This window comes from Indicator indicator (assembly GCF_027791375.1).
Source record: "Indicator indicator isolate 239-I01 chromosome Z unlocalized genomic scaffold, UM_Iind_1.1 iindZ_random_scaffold_50, whole genome shotgun sequence".
NCBI classification, from domain to species: Eukaryota; Metazoa; Chordata; class Aves; order Piciformes; family Indicatoridae; genus Indicator; species Indicator indicator.
In genome coordinates, this window is record NW_026539140.1 from 227348 (window position 1) to 249738 (window position 22391).

The following is a 22391-nucleotide window of genomic DNA, read 5'->3' on the forward strand; positions in this document are numbered from 1 at the left end:
CTACTCGTTATTCACCTATTAATTTAATTCACACATTATATTGCTGTAACTAATTTGGGTTCTTTTTCACTGGTAATGTTTGTCTTTCTGAATACGAAATATATAACATTCAATTGTGTACCATTCACAATAATTATATAATCAACCGATGTCTTTGATATCATTGTGTTTTCTGCAGACAAATTAACCATTACTTCTATGGCATATTCCTCCAACTAGTAGTTTCTGGTTATCTTTTTTATGCATACATGAACCATTCCAATATCAACCTCATTTCCTCATATTCATAAATTCTTTTGAATCCCATTTATCTGCCTAATATCTTTAACCCTGTTTTCCCTTTCTGAGAATTCATTCTGCAATGGTCGTTTTAACCTTCCACAGGAAAGAAATAACATTCAATTTTCTTACACAGAGGATGAGAAACTCTGAGGCTGCTGTGATGCATGGAGTGTCATAGCACTTTATATTGCTGATGAAGTGCTACTAGATGAAGGTATTATCACAGTTTTTTAGAAAGTTGTGGAAAATTGAGATCTTTTTGCTTCCCTACTGCTCTCATACTTCATGAATGAAGGAAATTCCTCTTCACTCCTAAACTGAATGAAAGATGAGAGCTGGTTCTCAGAATCCCAGCTGAGTAATTTTTAACATGACTGTATCTTACTATATTTGTCTCATCCTCTTGTCCTTATGTATAAGAAGACGACTAGAGAATATACAACCTGGAAATCGTATCTCCACTCTGAGGGCTGCCTAGCAGTGCACTCTGACATAAATATATGATCTAGATTCAGTTCAGTGAATAACTACAAAATTGACCTTTTATATCTCAATTATTATATCTTAAGTTCTCAATTTCTTTTGCCCCAACTTTCTGGAACACATCCTGGTACTGGACATTCACTGTCCAAATTTAATGAACAGCTCTGTAACTGAGACCTCTAGAAAATAACACAATATAACTTTATGGAAAAACTAGTTACTTGATGCCTTTTGAGGGCACTGACAACTGTTGAAAAACATCTTAATGGATTAGATAGAATACGTAGCTATACTCTTTACATTTCAGGACTGAAAAATTTAGATACCCCAGATTTCCCATATTATAAACGTGAACTTTACATACAATATGTATGTAAAGACAAAACTTCAACTTTACATCCTATATTGCAAGTAATCTCTTTATAATCATGGGCAAAAGCACATAAATACATATTTGTCAGAAAAGAAAAAAAGTACTTAGAAACATCTGTGATTAAAATCACAGAAGGAAAGTGTAGTTACACACAGACTAGTTATAAAACTAAGTCAATAATGTAGGTACTAATTAAATTACATTACTCTATATTTTATGCATAAGAATCTTGGATAGTTTCCTCATTTCTGTTACCTGCAGTGATGTTACTCAGTATTTTTCCTGGCTTGTGAAGACTGATTTTAATTTTCCCATCATTCAGATATAAGAGGAAACCTTCTGAAGCTTGGTGAAGTTTACTAGATAATAGAAGTCCCTCCTTGTTCCAGGTACGAAACTGGAAACTCATGAATATTTCACCTTGCCCTGATGTGCCTGGAAGTGCCAGATAACTACTGGAGCTCAGAAATGTAACAGGAACCATCTGTGGCTCTAAACATGAGAAGGATGCATTGCCCTAGAAAGAAATGAAACAAGTATGGTTAGTCCAAAAATCAAGTATGAATATGTGCGATCACTAGTTTATAAAATGTTTACCAAGTTGTTTTACCAAAACAGACATATCTGCCTGACAAAAGACTTGCAAGGTCCTTTGAACAAGTGAGGTAAGATCCTAAATTATGAGTGATTTAAACAGACCTGATTTGTTTCTGTTTTGGCTCAGCCTCAGGAAGTATTAGAGAATCGGCAAATTTCTGAATTTCAAGTTAAATGGTACTGAATGCAAAGTTTGGTACAAATATTTGCAGAGAAAAATGTTGAGTGTGGTTATTGATTGCATTAAATTCAAAAGAAAAACATTTTGCCAGACCAAGGAGCAACATTTCTGAATCAGTGCAACTAGAGGTGCACACTAGCTCAAGTATTTGTCAAAGAAAATCCCACGCATGAATGCATACTACTTACAAATGTGAAACACATACTTCATAAATCAGAAGAAAACATATTTTCAAGCAGGCCCATATGGACCAGATCATGAGTTGTATTTTGACACTTAGTGTTTATTTTGTGCCTGCCTGCCTCTGAAATCCCTGGTTCTTACTTAAATGTATAAACAAACTCGCAGGTCAATTAATTGACAAGTTCTCAGCTTAATCTGTATCAGTGGTTATATTGATACAGATAAGATTGGAATGAGAATAATACACTATTTACATCTAGTATCAGAAATAATTAATATTTTATGACTCATAATAGTGATACAATATGCACTTTGACAGGCTGACACCATTTGAAATATATGCACTCTAAGAATTTTATACAGTTTGAACTATAACTGTCTTTAAAATTTAAAGTATATTTAATGTCAGTTCAACAGAAAGAGCTTTTCATCTTTTTAACATGCATAAAACATTGACATTATTGTAAAAAGCTAAAAGAAAAACAACTTAACAATAATACTCACTAGCCTCTGGCATGGCAAGACATTAAAGTTTGCCTGTTTTCATTTTCTTCAAGGAAAATATATAAATAAATAAAAACTCTGTCTTATGAACTTAACTGCAGAGAAATTAGTAGTCAGCTGAACTGATTTACAGTGAAAAGACAGTCATCAGATTAATAAATCTTGCAAAAAGTTATAAGCTTAACATGTGCAGATTCCCCCTCCATGTTTTCTGAACATCTACCTAATACTGTACCAGACCAGCAAAGTGGTTAGTTAAGATTCTATGGTAACATAAATACTTTTTGGCACATTATATTATAAAATGTTTCCTATATAGATCTGAAAGTAGCACAAACATTTAAATCATGAAGATGATGAAATTTTCTACGACTATAATTTCAGACTTCCCTTTTCACTAGTCCACATGGAACCTTCTGTAACTGCTCTCTCCTCAGCATCCATCAACATCTTAGACGGGATATTATACAGAGGCATCAGTTTGGTGAGTTTTGGAATATTTCATATGAGCTTCACATAAGAAGAGACACCTGTCATCTAGTTTTTTGGAACAGAGGACTAAATTTGATTGTTCATACTCTGAACTGAAATCAAAACCAAAAAGTTTAGATGAAAGGATTTTATATTTTGTTAATTAATTTGAACTGATTGTTTCCATCATATTTCTACATTTCTTGCTGCTAAACAAAAGAAAATATGCAAAAGCTCTTGTCCTCTTGGGAAGGAAAAAAAGGCATTAGTGAAGTTTTTAGAAAAAATTCTGTAATACTGAAGAAAGTTGATTCACTGCAGGAAACATTTCTGTCAGTAATAGGGATTTATCTAACACTACTCTTGACCATGTTACAATAACTATGTTAAACATATTAACCTAAACTGCAGCTCTTCAGGACAATATAAATTAACAAACAGAACTCATCTGCAAAAATTATAGTGGTCTGCAGAAAACAGAGTGAATCAGCACCCTTAATAACAGAAGTCTTTTTAAATGTGTTGCATATGTACATCCATAGAAGTCAAAGCCAGAGCTTTGATGACTTCAGATATATCTTGTACTACTCACTAGATTTTTGTATATGCACAATAGGAGATACCACACAAACGAGATATCATGTGTAGGTAAACATCAGCTAAATAGCAGAAGAATAAAATACATCCCACATTGTCTATTGGATGAGTCTGTATTGCAGCAAATATGCAATAGCCAAATTAGGTGATCTTGATTTATCTTTCATTAAACAATATAGATTTCATTAAAATTTTACATTAAAATGTTGCATATGAAGGTGACTGAGATTTTTTTCTTTTCTCTATTTCACTTATTTATTCTTTCTTAACTATGAATATCTTACCACAAAGTAGATCTGAGATTTATGCCTCCTGGCCAGGTCAATAATGTTCACTCCATTATAATAAATATTTTCAAAACACCCATGAAAGTTCCTGCGTGATAATGCCCCTGATTTTCCAGGCACTGGGATCCCTCCAAAGCTGAGCTTAGAAAGAGAAGAGAAATCAATGATACTATTAAGTAATTTTCTAAGGAAATAAGTTGCCGATAGTGTAAGAGCAGAAGTCAAAGACCGGGCAATAAGGAATCTTCTATTTTTTAGCTATGTCTTTGTATTAAATCTATGTATTAAACAAACAGGCTAACAAAAATGAGGCTACATCAAGTCATGTGTATGCATTAAAATTTTCTGAAATGTTGGCCTTTTATTCCTCCTCGGGGTGCTTCTTAACAGTTGCTTATTGGTGTTCAGAGTCCTTTAGAGCCACAAAACCAAGGAAGACAAGAACCAGTACATGAAACTGACTTCTCTGCTGTGTGCAAATCACAACTACCATAACAAAGAATAAGAGTATATTAAATTATTCTGGTGTGAATTCAAAACAAATGAAAGGAGACACTTGTTCTCTCTAAAAATGTTTATTCTATGCAGCTCCTTGATGTAATACTGTAGGTTTGCTTGGGTTCAGAAAGGGATTGGAAGATTTAATGAAAAATAAAAATCCATAGAAAGATATTAAATAAAAAAAATCACTCTGTTCTAATAAGTCTCTGAGACAGTGACTGTATCAAAGCAGTAGCTTATTTTAATAAAGTATTGTCACAGGACTGACCTGGTCTGTTTCCACCTATCAGAAATAGGATGTCAGTTTAAGATATCTCCTGCACTCACCCCTTTCTATGCATTCTGGTTGATATTGTAGAAAAAGCCAGTTTAATCTATTTATCTATTAATTTTGAATTTTCCCCTAATATTTAAAATAATATTTAAAATAATTTTTTTGGAGAGGAAAAAAAAATATAATTTTTGTTAAGTTATGAAACAGAGACATTCTTATAGTCAGAAATTAAATTCTAGTAATTCTAAACATAGTGCTTCATACTTTTGGGGAAGTTTTTAGACCTTCCTTTTGAATTTGTATGGGTAGTACATATGTCAAATTTCACTGTGTCAAAGAAAGGAAAAGTCAATTTACAATGTTAGTTGAATTAGTATAGTAAGTTTATTTGCCAATCAGTTAAAACTAAGATTTATTTGGCTTTTTTGGTTTGGTTTGGTTTGGGTTTTGTATGATTCTACAACCTTGGTATTGTGTCTTATATTCAGAAGTGTTAAGTAGTATCATGATTTTAATCTTATGGATGACATTTTTGAAATGGGATCATGAAGATATGAAACAACAGGAAACCCTCCTCTAAAATGCTGAAAAAATTTCAATAAGTAAAATAAAGTAATTTAGAACTGTGGGTTCCAGGTATTCTGTTCCATCACTCATTGTCTCATCTAACAAACAGGAGAGGGGCAAATGTAAAGCAGCCAGTCATCACATTAAAATTGTGAAACGATGGTATTTTTAACTGTAGGTCAGAATTTGACATGGCAAATTATGTCTACTCTTTTTTCATTAATCTAGCATTTGTTAAGCAAGATTTTTTTTTTCACAGTACATTTGCTAGATTTAGCAGGAAATTAAAAATTTTTTTTTGTTGATTTATTCTAATTTTCATCAAGGCATCAAATCATAACTTTGAGTTGGAGCTAATTCCTTATAGTTATGTACTATTTATCACATTCACTGCACTACTGAAACAAAGATACTAACATAAGGAGATGAAAAATACAGTCATTTGAAAATTTTAAGTTGCAAGTCAAATGGAGCATTAGTACTTTTTTTCACGTGACACTTTTCTTTTTTTTCCTCCCCCCTTCAATTCATTCTTTTAAGAGACAGAAAAATCCTGAAGTCTTAATCACTACAAACTTCTTCAAAGTCTCCTTTGCTTGTTTCACTGCATTTACATAACAAAGTCAATAAATGTAAAAAAGGAAATGTAATTTTCACACCTCATAATCAAGATCCAAAGAATTGAACTCTCCTTTTGTGTGAAAGTGATGAGTGTGTTTATCCACTGTAAAGTTTACTTGATTGTTAAAGTGCTCAATGAGAACAGAATGCCAGTGCTGATCATCCAAAAGGCTGCCCAGTGTAATATTAACTTGAGCATTAGAAGGGTGAGTTTTAGTATCACCTTGAAAGAAGAAAAATAGAAACTATTAATTCAGTTAAAATATATAATTGTTCAAATATATATTGCTCATTTATTATACTCAATATATTACAATCCACTTAACAAATCAAAAAGAGATTCAGTCAAACAATACCTAATAACTATATTAGAGTTTATGAGCTGTAGCTGGTTACCTAAATTAATGAGTAAGGACAGCTTCCCTTTAATTAATTCCAGGGTGATATGGTCTCCATTTTGTCCTTCTCTGTGGAGAAGAATTCCATCACTTTGCACTGTCTTAAACTCCAGAGAAATCACATCTTTCAGTGCACTCATGAGTTTTTGATTAAATGTGTAAATTAGACAACTTTTCCCATCAAAGCCAACCACCTCGGACCCTAGAAGCAAGGAAATGAAAGATAATGTATAGTGCTATGTCTAAAATAAACAGTTGTTTGTTACTTCAATATAAGTCTCACCATTAGCATTCCTAGATCCACCTGTGCCCAGTAAATTGTACCTTGTTTCTGCTATTCCTGTCTTTCCCCAAATGTTGACTGTCCTGCTTTAATGATGATGCTATCACTAAACAGTAAAGTGAGTTGAGTAGAAGAGATCTGACTTCTATTTCAAACTAGAATTAATGTCATATGATCATAGAATCACAGAATCACAGAATTGTAGGCTGGTTTTGGCTGGAAATGATGTTAAAGATCACCTAGTTCCAGGACCCCTGCCTTGGGCAGGGGTACCTCCTACCAGACCAGGTTGCTCAAGGCTCCATCCAACCTGGCTTTGAACACTGCCAGAGCCTCCCCAACTTCTGTGGGCAACATATGCCAGTGCCTCACCACCCTCATGTCCTGTGTCATCCTCATGTCTTATCCAAATCCAGCTTCCTCCAGTCTGAAGACATTACCCCCCATAATGTCACTCCATGGTTTTATCAGAAGATCCTCTCCAGCTCTCCTGAAGCCCCTTTCAAATCCTGGGAGATCTAAGGGCTCCCTGAAGGCTTCTCTTCTCTAGGCTGAACAAACCCAACTCTCAGCCTACCAGTTATTGCAGCTATTACTGCAGCAATGATGGAAGGGTCTTACTTCCCCTGGAGCCATGAAGTACTTTGACCATTTCTGTGCTTATTGTACTCTTAGGATAAAAATCTCTATTAATTTATCTTCAATTGATTCCAGTCAACAAAATAAAGAAAAGAAAAATCATGTTCATTACACTTAACTGCTTTTCAGGGCTTTCATGCAGCCTGTAGATTTATGCCACTATTAAAATCAATCTGGATATTGTACAGTAGTTCAAAATAATATTGTGGCATACTATTCTTGGAAAAAAAGAAAAAAAACAAAGCCAAAAAATATTCTAAACTGACAACTTGTCAGCTCTGAACATGGTCTAGTTCTCTCTGTCAGAAGGATTTTGTTTGGTTGGTTGATTTTTGGTGCTTTTTTTTTTTTTCTTTTAACAGGCATCGTAAACAAATTATGACTTTAATTAACCTGTATTCCACTTTTGATATTGAAATACAGGACTTTGTATCATCACTTTTTTTTAGTATCACAGAATCACAGAATGTTTGAGATTGCCACGCATATCTGAAGATCATCCTGTCCAATTTACCCACTCAAAAGAGATCAGCTCCAGCAGGTTTTCTAGGGCTATGTTTAGTCAAGTTTTGAGTATTTCTAGGGAGAGACACTACACCTCTCTGAACCATGTTCAACCATTCTCACAGTATTTCAGTTCATGCCCAGCTCTTGTCCTTTTATTTGGCACCACCGAAAACATCCTGTCTCTGTCTCCTCTACGTTCTCCAATCAGATGTTAATACGCACAGCTAAGCTTCTCTCTGAGCTTTCTGTTTTCCAGTCCCGTCTCTCTGAATCTCTCCTCAAATGGCAGGCACTCCTGTCCGTTAATCATATTTGTGCCCTTTTGTTTAATTTGTTCCTCTATGACCGTGTCTTTCTTGTAGTAGCTATTCCAAAACTAGACTCAGTAATTTAGACAAATCACATTACCACGGCTGAATAGAATGGACCCGCTGGCAACACTTTTTCTAAAATAGCCCAGGATGCTCTTGGCTTTCTGTGTTACAAGGGCATATTGCCAGCTTGTGGGCAACTTGGTGTTTACCAGAATCCTCAGATCTCTTTCTTCAAAGCACAGTCAGCCCCCATAGTGTGTACTGAAAAAACCTCCTAGGGACTTTTCCTTCACAGGTGCAAGTCCTTCCCTTTCTTAAACATCTTGAAATACGTGTAAAGCCTACTTCTCCAGCATGACTGGATCCATCTAAATGACATAATACCACTCCACCGGCTCACTTAGTTCCCCATATTTTTATAGGCTTCAAACTTGCTGAATGTACATTGTCATCCAGGTCAGTAATAAAGATGTTAGCATCTTTAAAACAAGTATACACCAAGGAATACACCACAGGTGAATAGACTTAGCTTGACTTGCACCATTGATCACAAATCTTTCAATCAGCAGTTCAGCCTGATTGGCTCAGACTTAGGTAGAGGCAGGTCTGACTTGCAGCTGAGGGACCCATGTCAGTAGCCTATGTAATGAATGTTATCATTTTATGAATTATGAAAAAAATAATTTTTATTATTTATTAATATAAAATTATTAATACTCTTTAAACAATATTTATATGCAGATCCTAGTGCACGGTCATGGAGTATATCCCGTAAACTGGCACAATACAATATTTTTGAGCCAAATTAGAAAAATACAGTGAGTTATTCTACTATAGAACCGAGGGTGCAATTCCGCCTCTTGTCCAACAGATGGCAACTAAACAAGACGCTTGCAGCTTCTGAAGAGCTAGAAAGACAATGCATCAGACACAAAGAATCAAAGGAACCTTTCAGAGAATTAAATCAATTTACGATCACGAATTATGGCTCCAGGCATTACCAGGGTGCTGCTTATAAACCATAGGTTAGAATACCATGCAAACTAAAGCGTGGCGATTTCAAACTGAACTGTAACTGGTGTTGAACATGTTGCTATGCAGGTTGCTAAGCTACTGCTACACTGGCTGCCAAGGCTAAGAGAATCGGCAGGGACTCAGCTGGGGCTGCGGTGGCTGCTGTCGAGGCTCTGAGGCTTGCAGGGATCTCATGGTGCCATATCTGGTCACTGTGAAAGCTCAGGGGCTTGCAGGGATCGGATGCTGGCTCTCAGGGGTGGTCCCTTCTGGATGCATGGAAGCATCTTTCTCCCCCGGCTGCGGGGTTGCGGCATAGATTTCTGCCGACGGCATAGACTTCTGCTGACGGGCAGATTCACCTCGACGGTCTCTCTCGAGTGGCTCCCTCGGCTCTGTGCTCTGCAAAGTCAGCAGGGCATTCTGGGGGGGGCAGTTCCCCTTCCAAGGCTGCTGTAGAGTGGGGGAGGGGAAGCGGGGGGCGCAGCACGTAGTGAAGCAGCTTTCCCCTGGCTCAGCTCAAAAGTGAGAGAGCAGCAATTCCTTCGGCAACTGCTTTCCAGTTTCTAGAGTTAAGGGGCAGTCCTTTGTGAAGCTGTGTGGGGCACTTGCAGGTGGTCCCAGCAGAGCATGGTGCTCTGAATTGCCCTGTCAGCTTTGACCTACAGGGCTGTGGAGTGGCAGGTGGTGGCTCCTTCTCCCGCAACTCAGCAACTGGCACACAAGATATGGCTCAGTGTGGTTCTTGCTTTGCAAGCCAGCACATGGAGCCTTTGGCCCACAAGTCTGGCTGGCTATAGCTGCAGAGCAGCTTGTGAAGGACTCTTTGTAGGCTTCTGGGTAAACTGAGGCACGCTGGCACTTCCCAGGTAGGAAGCTTCTCTCCGGACTGCAAACAAAGGCAGAGCACATAGACGAGACCAGAACAAGTACAAAGACCAGAACAGTCCAAAAGAGCGTAATAGCAAAGAGCTTAAGCAAAGAACAAGTTTTTTACAATTTGGGGAATATGTATAATATGCTTGAGGCTTAGATTTAGCCAATAGTCAACCTTGGTAAGTGCTTTTAGCCAATAACAAAGCATGTGGCTAGAACTATGCCCAAACATGGAAAAAGCACAAGCATCCCACAAGGTGGATGCATGATTGTGTTTACCCCCAAAAAGGCAGGTTGGGTTGTTTACCCCACCTTGGTGATGCCTGGTCCTTTGTTTACTCAGCTCTGGGTTGAGCACCCACTGCAGAAGGAGGAGGAAGAGGGGCATGTGAGCAAAACATGCTGGAACACATTTTGACAACATTTGGGGCATAATTCTGGGCATAGGCTGCTTTCACGATAGTCCCCCACTTCACCAAAAAGCCCCCAGACACAAATCCAATGTGATCATCCTGACAGTTCCATGATCACCTGTATTGGGAAGTCATCATCAAAGATGTAGAGAACATTCCTAGATTGCTTATGCCCTGATACCCCATCAGCAAATATCAGGGTAATTAAAGTCTCCAGTAGAGACCAAGGCCTGTGAACCTAAGGCTTCTTCCAATTGTGTGATATCCCACCCTGTCACTGTGGTTGTGAGGAGATGTAGTAGTTTAAATAAATGAAAACCTTGATTTCTTCTGTGTGATTCCTGTGGTGTGCATAATACTCAGGCAGTTTAGAAAGGCATCCACTTGTACTGATTTCTCAGAAAAACTATGAGAAATTCCCTCACATTGCCTTCATAACAACATCTCCCTATTTGTGTGTTTTCACTTGAGATATTTTGATGTTTCCATGGTCTCTCCTAGTCACACTGCTGTGTAGACTTTGGTTTTTTATTTTTATAAACCAGTCCCCCACTTCCACACTTTATTTTGGTCCATCATTTCCCTCACCCATCATTCTTAGTCTAGAGGTCTCCTCACCAGGTTGATGCTTTGGCATCAACAACATAATAAGATAGATTCTGTCCCTAATACTCCCAATATTCAAAGAGTAATTAATTAATTGAATAATCGATGCAAAACAACTGCTATGCTATGCAGTTGTTTTTGATCCTAAGAATCCATCCGGTCTTTTCAAGCATTCCTCTTCTATTATCAGGAAGAAGGAGAATGCTATCTAAGGCTTAACATCTTTGCCCCTCACCCCTGGAGGAATGTAGCCATTTTGGTACACACAAGGTTTCCCTTGGCAGTACTGTTGGCTCCCAAATAGAAGAGCAGCAGAGGGAGGTAATCTGAAGACTCAGATGTCTATCTACAATATCTTGGATCCACACTGCTAGCAAAAAGCGGATCTCTCTAGAATGGAGGTCAGACAGACAGGCAGAGGGACTTCTAATACATTCAATGGGTTGAGTGAGGGAGACACCTAAAAAGACATCTTCATAGCACAGAATCATACAATAGTTTGGATCTGAAGGGATTCTTAAAAGATCATCTAGTTCCAATGGGCAGGGCCATTACTTGCTAGATCAGGTTGCTCAAGTCCCATCTAAGATGACCTTGAACGCTTCCAATAAGGGGACATCCCCAAGTTCTCATGGGAATTTGTTTCAGTGTCTCATCATTAAAGACAAACAAACACACAAAAAAAAACCCAAACCCAAACCAAAAAAAAACCCAACATACAAACAAAAACACCCCCCCCCCCCTCAAACCAACAACTCTTCCTTTGTTTTTATTTTAAAGTATCCTCTTTCAGTCTAGAAGCACCAGTCAGGCCTGAAATAATCTTCTATCTTCCTTATTATCTTCTTTTGAGTATTGAAAGACCACTACAAAGTCTTCCCAGAGACTTCTCCAGGCTAAACAAGCCTAACTCTCTCAGCCTTTCTTCCTAGGAGAGGTGTTCCAGCCCTCTGGCCACTTCTATGGTCCTCATCTGGACCTAATATATCAGGTCCGTGTCCTTCTTGTGCTGAGGATCTCAGAGCCAGATGCAGTATTCTGAGGTCTCATAAAACTGGAGTAGAGGAGAATCACTTCCCTTGACCTCTTTGATGGCATATTTGATGGAATAATAAACACCTAAGCTTTACCTATGAAGAGTAATACTGATGAATTATCATTATTTCATTATGAATGTGTGCTTTCTGACTTATTCACATTCACACTTCTCATGACTATGCTAAAAGGTAGGTATCATGTTACAGCTCCATGGCAGTGCTCCAGTGAAATCTACTTTCTATGACAATGTTTTACAGGGAAAGGGAAAGTAAATGCAGTAATCAATGCTAAATTTAAATAATTAACATAAAGTTTAATAGCTTCAATATAAACTTAGACAATAGATCTTACATGTTGTTATGTACTTATCAAATCAACCAACCAACCATAGTCTTAGTAGGTAGCAATAATGACAGATTTTTGATCGGGAGCAACTCTTGTTATTTACCAAGACAAGAGCGTAAGCCAAACTTATCACTGTTCTCCAAAATCCCTTTCACTGTTCTGCAACACTAGCTCCTAAGAAGGAAGCAAAACCTAGTCTGTCCAAATTTTGAAAATAAGCATGCATAAATGAAGATTATGAATGGGCTGCATATGTTAATCAACATTCTTGTAACATTTCTCTGACACTTTTTGTCTTCACCATCTATGTGTTAATGCTACAAATAAATTGAAAATTGTGCAGATTAGCAGGACAGAAAGAATGAGCTGAAACATTCAAGTTGCTCTAATATTTTCTTTCTTTTTTTTTTTTTTTTTAAATATTTACCAGCTACTCTTAAATTCTAATGGTCCTGGACTTGAACAGCCTCCATGGATTTTCTCTTCTCCACTCTTATAAAAAAGGAAAATAAAAAAGGCTGATTTTCTTTGTGAACACTCATCTTTTGTTTTCACAATGTGCCTTTCACAACTTAATGTGAGCTAAATCTGCCAGTCTACTGTGAAAATACCTTGGAAAGTGATCAAATGCCTCTGAGAAAATGGAAGTTCTCATACACTAGAGGATCAAGAGTTCTAGTGATCTGAGCATGTTTCAGTAGCAATATATTTGGAAATTTTTTAAAATTTTTGTTAAATTATCTGCGATTAATACTAATGCTCTATGAGAAGACAAGATTAAACCAAAACAAATTATTTGACAGTTTTTATTGATTTTACATATCGTTATTCCTGAACAGTCATATTAAAATGATACAAATGTTCTCTGGCCATTTCCACTTTTGGGTAAGCAAACCTGAAAAGATGCACATTGCTTAGAAAAACTATCTAAGTCATGAATCACATATTACTTTAAACAAAACTGCTGGGAAAAACAAAACAAAAATTATTTTTGTTTATAATCAAACACATTTAGAGTGAGGTTTTAGCAATCATTCAAGTCAAGCCCTCCAAAGTTCATTATCCAAGTCAAGAACTGGGTGACTAATATAACTGTGCAATTGATTTTGTTCAGTCTGTTCAGGAATCCTCAACACATTTAACAGTGGTAGAGGATCTGGAAGATCAGTTCAGAAACAGCCAGGCATAATTTCTGTAACAATACATCCTACACATGTCTAATAAACGGAGGAAAAGACTGAAGAGGGAGCATTAATCATTGAAATTACTTAGTCTATTTTAGGATGTGGTTTTATTTCAGCATTAACCAGTGAATTGAACTACTAAAAACACACAGTAATTGTGGATGTTCAAGATAAAGAGATGATAAACAGTCTGCAATTAATTTGGTATCGAAGCATGCATATATAGAAAAAAAATAAGCATTTCAGAAACTCCTATGTCCATTAACATAGGCAAAATCTTCACCAGCTTAAAAAATATTTTCTCTGTTTTTAATAATATCATGTTCTTCTTATAATACATTACAGTGGAAAATGGATAAAGTATTTCTTTTAAATTTAGCCTAATATTAGTAGACAGTTACCACTAATTTTTCCCCCATACGTTATCTGTACAATCCTGTACCGAATAAATAAAATATAGAAAAATATACATAATATTCCACAAAAGAAGTAACTAACCACATATGAAATATTTTAACTGTGTAGGTGCTTATTCTATGCGTTTTAGTATCTTTTGCAATATGGACACTGCTATCTTTTTGTGCTTTAGATTTATAGATTTTACATTATCAGTGTAGAAATATGAGTAGCATAAAAGAGAGCTGTAAGATACCTTATAAGGTGTGAAAGGGAAAATTACAGTAGCAAGTATAGATAATCAAAATATAGATTTTAGGGATGTACAAAAGAGAGCTCTTCAGTTTGGAAATTTTGAGAGCATGACTTTGATTAAGGGATTAAATACTGTCAAATACTTTAGGTAAAGGACTGGAGAGAAGCAAAGCTTTCAGGTGGGATATTCAGATGGAAATATTCTCAACTGGGAAGAATAAAGCTATCAGTTTTAAATTTTACTAGTCCTGGTATTTGGAATGATAAAGGGTAAGTTGATATTGACTACATTTCCCAGTTACATAAGTGTAATTGGATTGTTCTAGAAATTGTAATTCATGTTGCCAGGCAGATATCACATAGGAATTCTGTGTGTTTTTAGCTTCTCACACCCCTCTGCTGGCATCTCTGGGATGAGGCAGTTTGCCTAATTTCTGAGGTGACCTAACATCCTGCAGCCAGGATAAAATTGTAAATATTCTTAGTTCACTGTCTTTCACTTATTTTACAAAGTGTAAGATGAAAGTACAGGGAAGTGTTTTATTGATGTTCAGTTTAAAGTCAGATACTAATGGATGGATATAGAAGAGAGATATAAGGAGATCATTTGGAAAAGATCAGCTGTGTAAAGTATTGCTTAGAATCGTAGAATTATTAATGTTGGAAAAGACCTCCAAGGTTGAGTCAAACCACTAACCTAGCACTGCCGAGTCCACTACTGGATGAAGTCCCTAGGTGACTAAACATAGAAGCTGAAAAAATATCCTAAAATAACCCCAACACATGAAAGCACTTAAAATAAGCAATTAAAGAGGTTTCCTAAAATAAATTCTACTCCCTCAAAAAGAAAAGATGTGAAAAATAAAAAGCAGTAAACAACTTGTTAAAAAGAATGTTTTTTCAAATGTCCAAGGATGCAGAACTGCAACAAGAAGGTAACAGGAAGGTTTACGTAGTTCATCAGTCCAGTACAGAGATAATACTTATCCGTTTGTCTTCCAAATTCTTACAGCAGTTATTAATGTTTTATTAATGACACTATTTTTTTAAAATGTACCTCTTAGATAAATAACAACTTTAAAGTAATTTTCAACTCTGTATCTGTGGGTCATTCTAATTGCACTCTTATTGGCTTAAACCATGTATACTTAACACAGAATTTGACACACTTTCTCTTCAGGTAGAAAGCACATCATATTAAGGTGCAGTTTTTAAGACTATCAAAAAAAGACTTTCACAGTTACTGAATTATGTCTATATCATTCCTTCCAACACTGAAAGAACTGAAAAATAATCATTGAATATTATTACAAGACACAGAACTAGTTAAGACTGTGCATAAACGTATTGAATCAGTTTTGTCCAGGATTAAATTTAACCTTAGAAATTTACTTTGAAGTATAAAATAGGTAGCAAAACCCAACGAACAGTCATTTCATTTATCTGATTTAGCAAAAGACTTACTATATGTGCATCCATACACTTCGATGCGCATTCCAATTCTGCCATTTGGATTCCAGTCCAAAGGCACAAAACGGAGAAATCTTGCTTTAATGGCATGCTGAAGCTTATAGTATACGACACTGTCGGCATTTGTGTTTCCAGAAAAGGCCTAGAAGAAAACGAAAACAAGATCAGCCACACCCATACTGAATACTGAAATATAAGGAAGTGTTGTTGATCTTTTAATTTAAAACTTTATCTGGAAAACAGTTGAGCACGGGAATAAAATGTGATTGTCAATGAATTCTATAGGAACAACCGCCAAGTAGATCTTGATAATTCTTCTGGATTAAGTTAACTCATCTTTATATGTAGTCCAGACATGACACACATTGAAAGATCTCATACTTTCAAAAAAATCAGTAAATGAAAAGTTTCCAAACTAAATGTTCTTTTCCCAAAATATGTGAGTCTGGGATCTCAGTGTATTGTACTATCTAATTTTTCATACGGTGACAGAGTGAGCTCTATGATTTCCTCTTATCAAAATGCTTGATAAGTTTAATTGCAAACCTAGTTTAGATAGGTAGTATGATGAATCCAGGTTCATATACTAACAGATCATGGTGTTGAAAGACTCTGATTTCTAACTAAAGAATTCAGAGCATTAAAAAAAAAATAAATAAGTCAGTGTTCTAATGAAAAAAAGAAAAAAAAAACCAAAAAACCCCTTCTAAATTTCACTTCTTTTACCCAGAAAACAGTTTAAAAAATAAAATTTTATAATAAAAAGTGAGTTTTGATAGTATTAAACTGATAAAATTACTTTTCTTTTTTTTTGTAACATGAATGAAATATAAAGAAACATTTAAAAATTAAAGAAAAATTTAGAAAAACAAAATGAAGAGCTGTAGTTATGAACTTTAGCATGCTAAAGATGGTGTTACTTTCTGATCCTGATTTCTGAATTTGATTTTATAGACACAAGTTAACTATACAGAAACCATCAGCTTTAGGCCTGCGTCTTCTGTTTCCATAAATTTTTGAAGCAGAAGTAAGCTTATTACATTCAGTGCAGCTCCTAACCGTTGCCTCTCAGGTATTAGCAAAATTTTAATAAATTCTGATCTGAGAACACTGGGTTGGAGAGAAAAATAAGGGGAAAAAAAAGAAAAAAAAAGAGAAAAAATATTGAATGGTTTTATTACAGCTAACCTATTAAGCTAGAAAGCAATGAGGGTTAGTGACTGTGAACATACAGATCACTTTCAGCTTCGTGCTTTATCATGTCACAATCACAGTGGGTGAAGGTGGAAACATGCTGAAACAAACACTTGAGAGGGAGTACTATTTGGAGAATAAAATCCTTCCAGATCTCCTGTCCCTTGAAATCTTTACTTTCAGTTTGTAACAAAGAGAGCTTCCAATGAAAGAAATAATTAGTTTATTGACTGAACCAGAACCCAGAACCCAAAAGTTCAATTATTGTAAGCAAATGAATTAAGATTTGAGTATTTTTTTCCCAAATAATTTTCAGAGGCAGCTACATCATAAAAATCAGTTGTTAAGTTTTGAGTACAGAATGCACATTGGTTTTTGGTGGGGTTTTTTTGTTCTTTTTTTACTGCAAGGTATACTTAGCCATGTGTTCTAAATATGGGGATTGATTTAACTTTTTTTTAAACTTGATTTAACTTAATTTAATTTTTTCAAAAGTAACTAAAACTACTCCTTAAATAATTTGGAATGGTCAGTTTGTAAACAATATTGTAAGCTATTATTCTGCACAGATTTTATCTAAGATGAATATATTTTAAAATCTATCAAAAGGAGTATTAAATGGGTCTTTACCACTTGATTTCAACACTCAAAATGTTAAAATACATAGTTTGAGAAATTTTTCAGTTTTAATCCTTTTCATGAGAAAAAGAAGGCAATCTCACAGCTTCTCCTTGGGTTTACAAGTAGTAATGGCATACCCAAACCTTATGAAAGTAGTTTGTAGGTTTTTTAGATAAGAAGTATGTTCAACATGACACATAGACTCTTGCCATTGCAGTAGAATAAAATTGCTGTTTCATGGTTCAATCCAGCAATCATTTCAACACAGAATGACTATAACCAGATAATGAGCTTCCTTCCTCCCACTCCTGACAACTTCAGTGTAAGGAAACATGCCATTATTCTAGATTATACAGTCTCCTCAAAACATACACAGGCATCTGATGGTTAAAAAGGACTCAGTATGACCCTCAGTTAACGTGTTGTGCATAATAAGCATAGTTCCCATAAATATTAATAGGGCTGTAAAGTATCCATTTGAATATAACTGTCCACTGAATCTAAGTTGATGTTCTTAGAGATGCTGTGTTATACTGCATTTTAAATATCATGAAGGAATACATTTTCTTAATGAATGATGGCTTCAAAACACGGAAACGTTACACTGCAGCTTAGTCTTACAAGGAAGCAGGAGCACTGAGCAGCAAAGACATCTAAGCAGATAGCTCTTCACAGTCTAGTTTATTCCACAAAGGACAAACACCCTGATCTGAACTGAAGCCTGAAAAGAGGGCCTACATTCAAACTTGTTTTAATGGTCCTACTCAGTTTCTTACTCTGTTGTTTCTTTACCTCACGTTATTCTAACCCTGTTTTGAAGAGAGAATTTTCAGTTCATTATGGCTTCAAAAATCACATATGCACTCTAAACAGTGTTAGAGAAAATGCATCTCCAAGCTCCAAACAATTTTGAAGGTAAGCTTGCTTCAAGATAAAGTAAAAAAGAAGTTCTTTTTCCCTTCCATCCTTTATCTAGAAAGAAAAATGTCTTTCAGAACAGGGATAAGATCACCATCAGGTCCAAAGCTTTTTCAGTCAGTCAAAAACTCCAACACAGGTAAAGATGTGTATGACTCATGCACTGTGTATATTGAGCTTGAAATTAGATCACCTGTAACAGATTGTGTTTATTTATGAATTAAGCTTTTATTTTATAATATACTGTAGATACCTGTACACTGGAAAACACACTGTAGGACTAAAAAGTATACACAATGTTTTTGCATATATTGTGTACTTATTATAATAAATATTGTATTTATTACAAATGTTGTTTCATATGAAATATGTTAAATAAGTACAGTCACATGCAAATTTTAATTTCATTTTAATGTTGTCATGCATTGAGTTGAATCTGCTGCTGTTATTCATACCATGCTGCAGACACAGCAGGAGAAAAGTATTATGGGGCTTGAAGTTCAGATTGTAACATGGGAGGCTTCCTGTTGTGGTTGCTGCTTCTGGTTCCAGGTTCTTGAATGTTTGTTTTGGTTCTGGGTTTGTTTGTTGTTGTTTTTTTTTTTTTTTTTACTCAATCCCAAGTGTTTGTGTGTTACTTTTCCCTCTCTTCTGTGTTGGGAAAATACTAGTTTGGTTTGACCCTTTTGTTCTGATTCAAATAATTGCATTTTTCTGGCACCCAACATGGGGCACACAAAGCTACTGTCTTAATTAAGTCAGATTTTTGGCAAGAGACAAAGGTATTGAGATAATGAAATGGGAGATAACGAGAGACAGAGCCAGGGCTGATTGCCCACCTTTTATCTCTGGGTTTGGACGATGGCCAAGGAGAAGCAGTGAATGAAGCAGACAGAAGGCCTCAGCAATGTGAGGGAGAAAAGCTCTTCTCCTCTTCCCAGGACTGTGTTTCAGCTGTGAAGAACTGTCCTGGGAGATCCATCAACTCAAGATGAACATGTTCTACTCCCTATCTGTATGATCCCATGTTTCAGGCATGAGGAGCAGGTGCTCCCCTGTCCGAGGGAGAGAATCTGGGAGGTACACACTATGGCATACCCTGTGGTTTCACTTGCGTGACAATGGGAAGGACTTGTGGAAGTGGGACAGAAAACCCATTTCAGGTTCTGGCTGCATGAGCATACGAATTACAGGGGAATTCTTCCCTGAGGAATGCTGCTTCAGTTTCCAATGGAAAATCACCCAAAGAAACCAGGTAAGATGATACTGCTTCTAATCCTCCTGAAGAGATTTCTAAAACATTTTCACAAGATGCAGGTGATTCCAGCCAGAATTAGAGGGCCCCTGTCTCCAACCAGATGGAGAAGAGGGACAGCTAGGTTTATGGAACTATGTCTGGTTGAAGAGGTGGAACTTGTCTGTATTTCTGATTTGACAGAGAGATCTCCACTCCTGCATGTGTTGGAAGCCAAGCACCAGAATGCAAACCACAGTTTTTCACTTGGAGGGGCAGAAGGACTCACTGGACTCAACTGATCCAGGGATGGAAGCACAGCCCCATGATTTGGACTGGTCATGGACTGATCCAGAATGTACTGGAACAAAGCTGAACTTCAGAGCATCTGCAGTGAGCAGTCCTCTGTGTACTGCAAAGTGATCTCATTTTGAGTGAGAATGGACAGTGACTGATGCATGATGCACATTGTTCAATGTTGACTGCTGCAAGGCATGATGCAGATGGTATAGAACAAGGGGTGGAGAATGTCATGGAATGAGTTGAACCTGTTGCTGTTATTCATACCATGCTGGAGTCATGACAGCTTTGTAAAATTAAATTACTGGTTGGAGAAAAGTACTATGGGGCTTGAAGTTCAGATTCTAATGTGGGAGCCTTCCTGTTGTGGTTGCTGCTTCTGGGTTCAGAGTTGTGGGTTCTTGAGTGCTGGTTTTATTTTCTGCTGGGATGGTGGTGGGACAAAGAGGGATGGGGGAGTGTAGTGAAGGCATTACATGCCCAGAATTATGCCCCCAGATACCAGCTAACTTGTCCCAACATATTCTGGTAAGTCCCCTGTTCCACCCTCCTTTCAGGAGAGGAGGACAAAAGGCTCAGGTGCCAGCCTGTCTCCTAAGGGGTAAACAGCTGCAGGCACCCATCTCAATGGCATGCCTATGCTCTGTCCATCTAAGGGCATAATTCTAGCTTCACCTTTTCTATAGGTGGAAGCAGGTTGTTGGCAAGTGTGCCCATTGGCTAGCTCCAGCCTCGAGAATCTATAAGTACTGCTCCATTTGTTACTATGTTGCTCTCCCCTTTTGCTTTCACTTGTTATGCAACTCGCGATGCATCCGCTGTAAGTCTTCTCACACGCAAGCATACTGGAAGCCTCTGCGAATACAGAAGCCTGCCCACTGAGACACTCAAGGAACCTGCAAAGGAGACCCCTTTCCTGATAGAGCATCAGCATCATACGTCCGAGAGAGGGTGAAATCAAGCCAAATCGAAAGGACTGAGGAAGCCCCGAGAGAGGGTAATCTAAAACCTGTAAAAGGGGAAAGACTAGCCCAAGCCTGGCAATCCAGAAATGCTGCAAGCTAATTAAGCAGCCATAAGCAGCCATAAGCAGAAACACATCTTGCACAGCCTCCACTGTCCACGGGAGAGAAAAGGAGCCGCCCACTGTAGCCGCTCTGCAGCACATACCAGGGCGAACCACCCGGGATTTCCCTGAGGGAAAGAGAGAGCAAAAGATGGCCTGTCCATTGAAGTCAAAGGCAATGACTGTACCATTATAATTTAAATGGAAAGTAGTTGCCGAGAGAATCGGCAGTCGCCGAGAGAATCGGCAGTCAGCTCACAGCTCGAGCCGAGCCGAGGGGGAAGCATTGCTTCACTGCACTCCATCACCGAAACCCGTCTACCGGGAAACCGTCACCTGACCCGGCCCCGCCGCCCTCAATTGCACGTAGCCAACCACCGAAAGGACCCGGCCATGCTGAGCCGATCCTCCTGTCAGGGAGCCAGCCCCTCTCCGCAGACCGCGTGAGGACAAAGAAGCCAAACCACCCCTTCCCGCAGACCACGGGAGGAGAAAGCAAACCTTGCCCCCCACCCCCCACCCCCTAAGGCCCGGGAGGGAAAAAGAAAGTAGCCGCTCAGGTATGAAAGCCCCAGGCAGATAAGCAGCAAGCAGCCAGTGTGACCCGGCAACTTGCCACGCAGAAAGACAGAATGTATCTTTCATGTGTACAACATTAGGCAACTTTTTATTCAAAGCGCATGTGCTTAGCCGTGTGATATTTCCAGCTTAACTTGCTTTGTGATAACATAAATATCTCTATACATAGCTAGCAGCTGCAAGCGTCTTGTCGAGTCTCCATCTAGTGGACAAGGGGCTGAACTGCACCTTTTCGTTCCCTTAATTAGAAATTGACTGTAAATATTATAATTGGGTATAATTGTAAATACTAAATCAGTTATGGTCTATATTATTACAATCGTGCATCCGAATCAATATATATAAAAATATTGATAGAATATTCATAATAATAATAAATAATAATTCTCATAATTCATATTTTCATAATTCATAATTAATAATCACCATCCTCCATCCCTAATTCCCCTCTCCATGATTGGGAGTAGCTTCCTGGCTTGATCTTTTGGCTGTCTTGCTTCTGCTCATTTCTGCTTTGTGCCATGGTTTTCCTGCAAATAGTCTAAGGTAACCATGTGTTTTGTATTATGTTTATCTGATTTTGCTCAGTAAAATCTATTCTTATATTCTTTTTCTTTTTTTTTTTTTTTTTTTTGTGTGTGTCTCAATTAATTTTGTGTTTGTGTGTTACTTTTCCCTCACTTCTGTGTTAGGAAATTAGAGAGGTTAAGCCACTGGTTTGGTTTGACCTGTTCTGTTCTGATTACAAATGCCAAGAACAGGAATAAGACTCTTGAATAATTTTTTTTTCAGAAAAGGAAGCTTGATGGTGAAGGCTGTG

At 37.2% G+C, this 22391-nt stretch overlaps 1 protein-coding gene across 1 annotated transcript in view; it reads right to left on the reverse strand.

Annotated features, from left to right (window-relative positions):
- Positions 1-22391, reverse strand: part of CNTNAP3 (contactin associated protein family member 3) — a 330271-nt gene that overhangs the window by 111801 nt on the left and 196079 nt on the right. The window contains exons 4-8 of the mRNA XM_054398343.1: positions 15654-15801; positions 6318-6521; positions 5960-6144; positions 3956-4099; positions 1394-1655 (exon numbers count right to left, since the gene is read on the reverse strand). Of these exons, the coding sequence (XP_054254318.1) occupies positions 1394-1655; positions 3956-4099; positions 5960-6144; positions 6318-6521; positions 15654-15801 (943 nt within the window). The remainder of the gene's footprint in view (positions 1-1393; positions 1656-3955; positions 4100-5959; positions 6145-6317; positions 6522-15653; positions 15802-22391) is intronic.